The 11416-nt window shown below is 39.5% G+C and overlaps 1 protein-coding gene across 1 annotated transcript; it reads left to right on the top strand.

Annotated features, from left to right (window-relative positions):
• The first annotated feature begins 3010 nt into the window (after positions 1 to 3010).
• Positions 3011 to 11139, top strand: FMR1NB (FMR1 neighbor). The gene is made up of 5 exons (XM_026039029.1): positions 3011 to 3086; positions 6276 to 6389; positions 6857 to 6994; positions 8005 to 8101; positions 11004 to 11139. Exons 1-5 carry the CDS (start codon positions 3011 to 3013, stop codon positions 11137 to 11139), a joined length of 561 nt encoding a protein of 186 aa, XP_025894814.1.
• Positions 11140 to 11416: the final 277 nt, after the last annotated feature.

Raw genomic sequence — 11416 nt, 5'->3', positions numbered from 1 at the left:
CATGAGCATTTTCCGAAGTTTCTGTCTAATTTCAATCATAATTTTGTATACTGTTTAGTTTTTCTTTCAACAAGTCAAAATTAAGCAYTGTAATTAGGATACTGAGTATAGACTCCCCCATCCTTTATAGGAGCACTCACGGTGCAAGATAACTGATTTTCCTGAGTTGCAGCACCTTTCTTCTCAAAGCTCTTCAGTAGTTGAGTATTAAAAGTACATTAATTAGCTTCTGAATAAGTATTCCTCGGTTACTTCAGGAACCCTGCTGTATGAGTCTAGAAATTGGCCTTCTGTGCTAGTCTGCAAGAGTAAAGGTGGGTCTTAARTATTTTACTGTATATTTTGTTAAAGATTTTATCCATATGCAGCAAACAGTATGGTTTATTTTAAGTAGAGATATTCCATAATAAAAAGTTGGTGTTGATTCTGTTGGGTACCTAAAATAACAAGGAGAGCCCAGTGTAGTAGTAGTTTTTGTAACAGTGCATAGTAAGTTGATGCCCCAGCCAAAGACTTAACAGAATTGCTAGTCAGTCTTGAGCTTCATTGACAGCTATCAAGATGATCAGGAAAATTTATGTGTTTTAATAATGGAAGACAGCTTCTTTAGGACTGGTTTCAGTTTTCATCATATATGTAAGTCAGGTATTCTGAATAGATGCCCTTTTGATCTGCAGGGCTATTTCCCTTACTAGAACTGCACCAGGCTTAGGGATGGTGCAACTTTCACCTTGTGCTGCTTGCACCATTGAAAGGGGTAGGTTTACTGGTACTGCGGTACTCTGTTCTTACCAAGTATGAGCCTTGCACATTAGCCTTAGGCTTCAGGAATAGACTACAATTTAAAAAGGGGACAGGCATTAGTCTTAAATTACAGAGACAACAAAGTGATGAAATGTGTGGACAGTTTTCTAATACCGGGTAAGTCCTGTACTTTTAAGTGCCAGGAATGTAAATCCTAGAAATCGTATGCATTGTTCCATAACAGGTACAAGAACAAAAATCTTARTTGCATGTTAGGTGCTTGGAAAATGAAGAATGTTCACCTGTAGAAGAGGTGTCTATCCCCTCTTTGGTAGTATTGAGAGCACAGTCTTTGCTCAGGAACACCGAACTTTGAGGCTGTGTGGCTATCCTAGCAACCCAATGCTACCAACCCAATATAGTTTAAAAGAAAGCACCCATCTTAACTCAAAATTCATTTGTTAACTAAGAAGGAGGGGAGGGGAGGGGATGAATATGCATATATATAATTTTTTTCAAAAAGACTTTTCTGTTTAGACAGTTATATTATATGAGAGTGGTGGGTATTTTTCTTTGTTGTTTTATCTTTTTGTTTTTTTGGGGGGAAGTTGGCATGTTTAGTAATTCCTAATGCATCCAAAGAGCTTTCATTCTTAAACATTCCCATTCTATTTATTAATGGAAAGACTTGTGTGAGTACCCCTTGGCTTCTAGTGGGGGGATCTGTCTCTGCAGAGACTCTTATGTGACTCTTAGTTGAGAATAGCGTTGCACTTTACATGTATGAGCCACTTGCCCRAGACCTCAGTGAAACGTTATCTGTCAGTTGACATATGCAGAATTTCCCATAACTCATGTGGGAATATAACCTATGTACTTAAACTTTGAGGAAAGTATTAACGGACTGCCCTTTCTATTACCTGATCTCCACAGCTTTTTGCTGAGTGGTGTTTATTTGGTACAAACAGTGAGCTGAAATAGAGAATGCAATAAACACACACAGTTTTAACTAAAGGGTGGTGAGGGGAGGGAAAATGAAGGGATGTATAACTTGGCCTTTGCTCAGGAGTTACCTCTCTCTCGTACAGGGCTGGTTCTGGTGGCGCATCCTGTGCACGGAGGCGTGGGTCACAGGCAGTCATTGTGACAGGTTTGCCTGCCATGTGCTCTGTCTTGCCCAAGAAGTCTGTGCTGGCTGCGCTCTGCGTAGCTCTGATCTTCCAGCAGGAGCAGAGAAGATGGTCAAAGGAGGAGTATGTAAGGGGTGAAGCTAGACCCTTTAAATCTGCCTTGTTCCTCCRCTCCCAGGGAATGTTTCCCCCTTTCCCTGTTCTCTTGGAGGACATTGCATTATAATAGTTCTCCTGGAAAACATTTCAGCTTTGTATCTTCTGACCTGTCTGATTAAGAAATACTTCTACAGACCACGTCAGCTTTAATGTCAGGAAAGTGTTCTACATTTAGCAAGAGTGCAAGAGAGCAGCCCCTTCATAGGGCAGTAGTCTTACCCATTTCCATGTGGTGCTTGGGAAAATGGGCTTCTGTTCTCTTGCCCATACCAATAATAAATAATTGCTAAGTTTAAGTTGCCTTAACTTCTAGATATGTAAATAGATATAGATAGATATATGATAGTAATTGGGAAAGACACTTTGAAGATAACAGGTAACGGGCAAAATCAAATACACAGCCACTGGCAAAGCGGTGTTCACAAAAGCCTATCTTAACACCTGCTGATAAGTTACTGTGAATGACTTTGGATTTTAAAAATACTTTTATCTAAAAATTATCCTTTTGGGCCTCTCTTACAAATATTATTTTTCCAAAGCATCTCTTTCCTCTAGTGTTACACTGAATCACTGAGTAAGCTAAGTTAGATATCTGTCATAATTTTCCAAAGATTGTTGCTGCCTAAATCTTAGTTCTGGCCTTAAACCTGGATTTAAAATACTTAACTGAAAGTGATTAATCTTAATCTTGTCAAATAACTAGCTCTGGGGTGGTTTAAAGGAAGCCCCTTTTTTTTTTAGATAGTCACTATTCAAGGTGCCCCTCAGTAAGTTCTCTTAAGTGGTTTGTTTCTTCAAAGTCAGTAATTACTGTCTTTTTTTTTTTACTGGGTTTGGCTTCCTTTTTAAAGTAAGAAGACAAGCATTCCTGCTCTGTGCAGCAGTCCTCTCTGCTGTTTGTTACAAATAGTAAATACTAAGTAAAATAGCTTATATCCAACTATCTATTCATTATTGCTACTGCTTTTATTGCAGTAATGCTGCAAGGAGTAACTGGCACTCATCTGTTGTGGAACTGTGTGATTGTGATGATGTTTCATAGCATCGAATCGAGTGAGTATTGCAAGAAGAAAACATAGAGGAAGCAAATAATTTTACTAGGAGGAAATTACGGTTGCACTTTTATCTTGGCTATGATTGAAAAATACTGAAAAACATAATCAAAAAGGAAATATACCAAATAGGATTGACAGTAGTCCTGAGAAATACAGGTAATTTACATTTTCCCTAAAAGCGTAGTCCCGGTTTCCCTCTATGTACATCTGTGGGAGAAACACATGCTGCCTATTCCAGCCTTGATATTGTGTCTTGGTTTTGGTTTGGTTATGGCTTCTGGTTTCCACACTCCCCTTTGGAAGTCCTTCTGTTCCCCTTCTCGTTCCTCAATCCCCAAACCTCCAGTTAAAAAGGTACCTGAAAACTGTAGAGGTTTGATAGACTATAGGAGGTAGGGTGAAATAATTGACAAAGATTTCTGTCAGGCTAGCAGGCGCATTCATACCACAAGTTAATWTCAGTCATCTGAAATTGTGCATAAAGGATGAGCCTGTATTCTCRGCTTGTATTGATCCTATGCCTGGAGGAGGCAGACGTCGGAAGCACGATTTCAGATCCTGCCAAAAGGCTGTCAGTTGATCCAACAGTTATTTGTAAAATGTTTCTGSAATATCTAGATGAGCAGGTCATTCTGCTTTCAGGAGGTGTGTGTGTGCTCTTATAGCTATATGTACAGCACRTGTCTCCTTAAACCAGGGACCATAGCGTAACTGTTAGTCTGAACTGTGAAGGTTGCGTTTCTGTTAGTGTAGTTTTTACATCCTCTGTTTCAACATGCTTTCAGTTTTCCCTGCTCAGATACTACTTTTCCTTAAGGGAATCCTGTATGGCACATGAAAAAAAACAAGTAGTGCATAGAGATGAATAGTGAGTTTATTTGCCTGAGGCTCTTGGTGGTCTTTTAGATGCCTCTTCGGCTGGTAGGATCAAGTTGTTCCATGTCTTGGGACAGAGATCGTGGCCTAACAAGAAAGTATTCACAACTATAAAGCTATGAGAAGGCTTTCAGTAAACTCCATCACTGAAAACTGTTAAGTGAGCTGTGATGGGGCAAACTTCTTACACCGGGGGGAGCATTGTGGAGGGTGGGAAGGCAAGAAACAGTAAGTAGGAATTGAACACACAGTAAGTGGGGGCTTTCTTTTTGTTTTCTTCATTGTGGGGTGGTTGATGTCCCACTGTGACTTGCACCTTTGCTTCAGTAACAGAGTGGTTGAGGTTGGAAGGGACCTCTAGAGATCATCCAGTCCAAAGATCCCTGCTCAATATGGGTTGCCTAGAGCATGTTGCCCAGAATTGCATCCAGATGGCTTTTGAATATSTCCAAGGAKGAAGAACCCACAGTCTTTCTGGGCAACCTGTTCCATTGCACTGTCGCTCTCACAGTAAAGATGTCTTTGCTCATGTTCAGGTGGAACTTGCTGTGCTTCTGCTTGTGTGCATTGCCTCTCAACCTGTCACTGGGCACCACTGAGAAGAGGCTGGCTCCATCCTCTTCACSCTTCAGATACTTAAATGCATGATAAGATTTTCTTCCCACATGTCTTCTCTGTTCCAGGCTGAATAGGACCAGAATTCAGCCTTTCATCATATAAGAAGTGCTCCAATCACAAAGTCATCTTAGTAGCCTTTTGCTGCATTTGCTGCATTAGCTTCATGTCTGCTAGTGGGGAGTCCACCACTTGATAAAGTCCTTAAGATGCGGCCTCACCAGGGTTGAGTAGATGGAAAGGATCACCTCCCTTGAGCTGCTGGCCGCACTCTCCGTAATGCATTCCCAGGATACCTTCGGTCTCCTTTGCCACAAGGGCATGTTGTTTGCTCATGGTGTATTTGTCCACAGGACATGTAGATATTTTGCTACAGAGCTACTTTTCAGTAGACCAACACCCAACCCTGTACTGGTGCATGGGATTATTCTTGTCTAGGTGCAGGACTCTGCACTTGCCTCTGTTGAACTTCATGAAATTCCTCTCTATCCATCTCTGCAGCTTGTTGAGGTCCCTCTGAATGGCAGCACAGCCATTTTACSTATCAGCTGCTCCTCCCAATTTTGTTTCATCAGCAAACTTGCAGAAGGTGAACCCCGTCCCTTCATCCACGTCGCTGATGAGCAAGTTGAACGGGACTGGACGCAGAACTGATGCCAGCTGGGGACATTGTTAGCTGCAGGCGTCCACCTAGGCTTTGTGCTCTGCTGTTTGACCAGTTCTCAGTCCACCTCACTRGACAGTGAGCTTGTCTAGCCAGCACTTACTGAGCTTGTCTACAAGGATGTTATGGGAGACYACATCAAAAGTCTTAGTGAAGTCAAGGTGGTTGACATCCCCTGCTCTCATTATAGAAGGCTATCAGATTTGTTAAACATGAATTCCCCTTTGTGAGTCTGTGCTGATCACCTTCTGCTTCACAGTCATAGAGATGGTATCCAGGCTGAGCTGCTCCATCACCCTTCCAGGGATCAAGGTGATGCTGGCTGGCCTGCAGTCCCCCTTTCCTTCTTCCTGCTTTTTCAAGACTCGACTGGTATTTGCTTTCTTGCTTTCCTCAGGCACCTCTCCCACAGATAAAAAGAGATGGAGAGTGAAGCAACTCCTTGCTATATTTTTCGGGGAAGTAAAAAAKGAAAGTGATCAAGAAGTCCCAGGGCCACAGACATCTAGAACTTAGGAAAATATCCCAGTATCGCAATTTTCTTTGCTCTTTCCTAGATATGTTATTGAGCACTCTCTGAAACAGAGTACTGGGCTAGATGCACTATTTGTTGCATTTAACAAAACTATTTCTTAAATTTCCTCTTTTTTTGTGTGTGTTTTTCATTCTGGTCTGATCTTGACCAGAGTGAAGGGAGGAAAAAATGTAATGTGGTTTAAATGTAATCTGTATCTGGCATGTGAACAATTTTGCTTTTTGTCTTGACAATTTCCAGCTGAAAGATTTCTTTAATATAATTTAAATTTCACAGCTTCAGTTCTTTAGTCATTTTGGTTCATGAAGCAATTGGAAGTAATATAATTGAGTGTAACAGAAAGACATTTATGTTTAACCTTGCTAGCCATCACTAGTCACAATTCATAATGACTATAAATGCCTTCGTAATGAAAGATAATCAGTATGAAAATGTCATTGCATTTAATTAATTATGGATATTTTGATGGTAATGAGCTAATCATTACGAGCTTTCAGGTTTTGCATCACCAACTCAGCATGTTTTAGAAAAAAGCAAAGTGGCGCCTGGTGAAGTTCAAGTGAAACTGAAAGATGTATCAGAAGCTCTTGTAAGCTTCTTCAGGCCAGTAAGTAAGTGTCATTTTTATCACTGCAGCATTTTCTTTCCTCTCTTCTTTTTCTTTCTCCTGCTTTACCTCCAGCCCACGTTTCCACCCATACCTGTCAATACTTAGTGTATTTGAAACGTTCCATCTAATATTGTAAAATGTGCTCAATCTCATAGAAGTGGTTTTGTTAAGTACCCATTTAGAACAAATGCAGATTTGAAAATTATCCCTTCCATTACTGCTGTCCTGCAAAACCTTTTATCCTGAGTGAGGTGCTTGGGCTAGAAATGCAGGACCCTTTGGGGCAGGAATAACCTTGTGTCCTTTTGCTGTGTCTGTTCTGAAATACTTCTCAGATTACCCCTGTAAGCACCAGAAGGAAAGAATAATTCAGCACATCCTAGACAGAAGAAGGATTTGTAACTACTTCTTTGTCTGAATGTTGGTCTTTAGAATGGAAATTTTACATTTTATCTSTTTTTTTTAAAGCGTGCCGCCACAAAGACAATCAAGCCTTAACTCCTTGTCGCGTAGGAGGGACCGTTAACAAAACCGAATGCTTGGAAAATAAATGTTGTCCTTCCAAAACMAGCCATGAATTGAAATGCTATACCCCATTTAAAGACAGTAAGTATAACTGGGTAAACTGATGCCTCCTAGTGAAATGCTTCTGGTCAGAATGACTTYTAACATTAAAAATGAAAACAGTTTATTGATAAAAAACGTTATGTTAGCTTGTCAACCCCAGCATAAGCCACAGAACTAAGTATAGGTGCATATGTTAGTTCAAAGAAAGTAGCAAAGGCTTTATTTGTGGGATGGCAGTTTTAATCAAAGGAGCTAGTAAGTCTGAGAAGGTGCAGTGACGAGAAGTTGAACTCAGTGGCTGAAGMAGCAGCTAAATGATCATCTAATAAATACTGAAAGCTATTTGAAGATTAAGAAAATAAAACCCAATAGAGTTTTGCAGTCAAAATCGGTGCTCTTTCCCTCATTTGAGGGCATACATTCAAGCAAATATTAAAATTAAATATGCTTATTCAGCTGAAATTGCTTGATTTCTCATTCCAGTTAAGCCTTTATTGTTTGGAAGTAAACACCAAGGGCCAACTATTTTACCAAATTATTTGTTCATAGATTAATTAGCTGCTTTAATGGTCCAGGATGTATAACATATGTCCAAAGAAAATACACACACTTACTGCCCTGAGAGCACATGCTGTTTGCCTTGTCGCAATCTGTTGACAAAATAGATGCACTTAAATGACATATCAGACTCATGGCACTTGGATTTCCATGAAATGGTCCTAGCCTGCATGCTAGTTTTTCATCTGAGAGTTTTGTCTTTGACTTTAGCAGGAAGTAGATGAGATTTTAAGAGTATCTTGCAGAAGTTACAAACTGAAATAAATGAGTAGTTTTCACTTGCATGATTTTTGTCTCCATTTTTAAAGATGCTTTTAAGAGTCTGATTTCCTGCCCTGGGCTTAACTGAACTTACTTATTACTTCTGAAACTAATCAAATGCATGGGCTGCCTGAACTCTGGTCAAATTTAAGACAGGTCTGTGATATCTGTGTCTCGGTGTGTACCTCAGGATCATTCATATCTAACCCAAGCCTCTACTGATTCTGCAGATCTGCAGCTGACCTTTCGGTTGTTTGTGCTTGGAGCAGGAGTGTTTTTTATTCTGGCAGGTCTGCCGTTTTGTTGCTGTGCCTGTTTGCAAAAGAGGTAAGAGTTAGTGTATGATCAGGTCAAATTCATGATGCACTCTTTCTAAACGTAGAAAATGTAGATYGTTGACATGTTTAAAATCAGTGAGAAAAAAAGATTAGGAAAWAAAAAGCAAGAAACTAATATGCAAAGGTCAAAAATGAGTCCTTTTATTTTGATGCTTCATAAAATGTAGAGTCTATCTGACTTGAGTTAAATAATTTTTTTAAAAAAGTGTTCAGTACTGCAGTATTCATTCCAAAGATTCAGTGTAAGGAACTTGAACCTGAGAGGTTTTTAGAATCRGTTTCTAGAATAGCGTTTTAGGACACTACCCTGAGTTCAAAGGAAATCCAGAATGTCAGTAAGGAATAAAAGAACAATTTGGGGAGAAGATCATTTCACTTTGTATCATAAAGCTAAACAGAAACAAATGAGACAGGTTTCCTGCCTCTTGCCTTCTCTCTCAACATCACAAAGAGACAAAGTCTGTTTCTTCACCAACAGCTTGGAAGCTACTTCTGCAAAAACAAAATATTACTTAGGGTGAACAGTCCTCACTGCTGCACGGGAAGTGACATGTGCAGCCAGGAATTACCTGAAACATAGCAAGGAACAAATGAATGAGGAAAAAAATGTGTATAAAGAGAACAAGTGGGAATGTGTTTCTCTGTGGGATATACATGGAATTATTCAGTAAAATACAGCATTGGCCAAAAAATAGTAGGCCTGAGAAGAGTGAGACAGACAGACGAGAAGCATATGGAGAAAAGTAAATGAATTATATGCAGAGCTACTAATGTGCAGTGGGTTTTTGATGTGAGGCACACAGAAGCCTGTGAATACAATGAAAGCAGTACAGTGTTTGACATTACTAAGAGTTTCAGTGTGTGTATATGCCCTTCTATGATAATGAGGAAAAATGTCAAGTCCACAGTATCAAAATCATTAAACTAAGATGAAGCATATTGACGTAATTGTACTTCAGTTTTCAAGGTGATCGCACATAATTACCAACTAATGCTGTAACTTGGTTAATGTGATACCCTTTTTTCCCCAAACAGTTTTGCATTTCCCCAAGTGTTAAGCTTTTGCTGTCCCAAGGTATTAGCTGTGTGGGATCATGCACATGTGCATACGCACACCCGTACGCTTGACTAATGTGGCTGCTTAGCAGATGGCCACTTGCTACGGAGTTCCACATTTAGACAAAACCTGCTGTGCCRATCCCCACATTACATCTTAGGCTGTACTCAGCAGCTGATGTTCAGCATACAGATAGCCTCACTGAGTCATCAGTGACTCTGAAAACAGGAGGCAAAGATTTAGCATGGAATTATCATAAAATTTCTAGAAAATGAATTAATGCAAATTCTCTCCAAATGAATACATATTAATGTTTAATTTTTTTTTTCCTAGCCAGGGAAACCAGGAATATTGCTGTTCTGCTCTGACCTGTTTTGTTTTGTTTTGTTGTTCAGTGCAGTGATTAACCAGATGCTAAATGGTTTTAATTTCCAGCATCGTATATTTGTGTTCTAGGAAAGAAGCAATGCTATAACACAGTAACTTCAATTGAGTTTTTCGAGTTTTATTTAGAGACTGTTGATAGAGGATATGGCTTTGAAAAGCATTCCTTTTAATGAGCCTGACATCTTCTGTCTAGGAGGAAATTCTCTTGCTTTCCATTAGTAATATTGTATGTATGTAGTAGCATTATATGCATTTTATTTACGTCTTCTAACATGGTGTGATGAGCTTAAGTATGATGTCAAAACTGYATTGCAAAGAACATGCCCCAAGGTAAGGATCATTTTGTAGAACTATCAGGGTGACAGTTTCTGCTGATGAAATTTGGGACAACTGGTGTGTGCTGTGCAAATTCCAAAATGTTCCATAACAGTGTGTAAAGAACTAGCACAAAGCCAGACTATTAGCCRGGGAAGGGCTTTGCAGGCATTTGTAATGTGCAACTAGGGGTAGGTGACTGTCTCTTCAAGATGCCGTGACTTAAATAGAAAAAGTAATTCCATAATATGGCCAAACTGTAAGGATGACTGCTGTCCTTTGTTATTGGCTACCTTCAGCGCTTAGCTAGTTGAAGTTAATATATGTATGAGCCTGGAAATCCTGCAAAATTGATACAGGGAGCTGTTTACTTCCTTTGGACAGGTTGAGTTACAGCAGCTCAGCCTTACTCTGAGTACCCTTCCCTTTGCCACACTGTCAGTTACTAGTACTGACTAAAGTTAGTGAGGCTTTGTGTTACTTTGCTTCCTCATTAATGAACAACGTGGTTTGTTTTTCTCCATGGAATTTTTCAYGCAGAAAGCAGAATCTACATGCCTTAATTGTACCCATTCCCTGCAAACCAACAGCCTCTTTGGTGTGCTGTCACCGTAACATCTCTCTTGAGCTCTCTTGTCCTTTGATTTTTATGTGCAGCTCTATCCTACCTTTTTCTTGCTCAGTTTTGCCATGTCTTGTCTTGATTAATCACCCCATGCCAGGATGAGTAGGATCGAACACAAATGGGTAGAAAAACAGAGGTACTCATAACTAGTGCTGTATTTCAAAAGTGTTGTGTAGATTCTTTAGATAAAATATAAACCAGAAAAGTCTTCATTCTGTTGAATTTCTAGTACAGCTGTGAGAAGCAGGCCACCTCCTAGGGAATTTTGTGGTCACAGCTGTATTGCTATGAATCACCGGGTCTGCTAAAACTCAAGAAAAAAAAAAAAACATATGAGAGGGGAAATGCATATCCAAATGCTTTTTGTAGCCTCAATCTATATTCTAGTGATGAAATCTTGTGGTGTAGCTTTGCCCTTTTCACTGAAGCTAGGATTTCATAGCTAAAGTGTAGGTGAAAATTCTTCCTTTGGAAATCAATTTCAGCTGTTGTTTTAATGTGTTGCAGTCAGTGTTTCAATCCTTTACGAAGCAAAAGGAAAGCAGTAGAACAAAGTATGCAGAAGAAGAAAGAGCATAGTGAAAACCATGGCTTTTTATCAAGTTTATTTAAGAAAAAGGCTAAGGATCATGAGAGCATGTAAAAAGGTAAGCTGTTTTTGAAGTATTCTTTTGTCCTTTCCATATTATTGTTTTACTGTCAATTCTATATGACATACTAGATGACTTAGTATATTGTACTAAGTATCTGGCCCTAATCTGTTAGGCCTTTTGACAAAAGGTGCTGTTTGTCAGGGATCACCCTCAGTTTCAGTTATGAGAGACGCAATGGGTCTGCAAGAACTTGGTTCCAGTACTGAGATGCTGAATGGCACCACAACAAGCTATGGCCAATATTAATTTGGCAAAAATGTAAGCAGG

The sequence above is a fragment of the Nothoprocta perdicaria genome, unplaced genomic scaffold (genome assembly GCF_003342845.1).
Source record: "Nothoprocta perdicaria isolate Ctin4 unplaced genomic scaffold, notPer1 scaffold_22, whole genome shotgun sequence".
Taxonomy (NCBI): Eukaryota; Metazoa; Chordata; class Aves; order Tinamiformes; family Tinamidae; genus Nothoprocta; species Nothoprocta perdicaria.
This window is presented reverse-complemented; position numbering and strand designations above follow the sequence as displayed.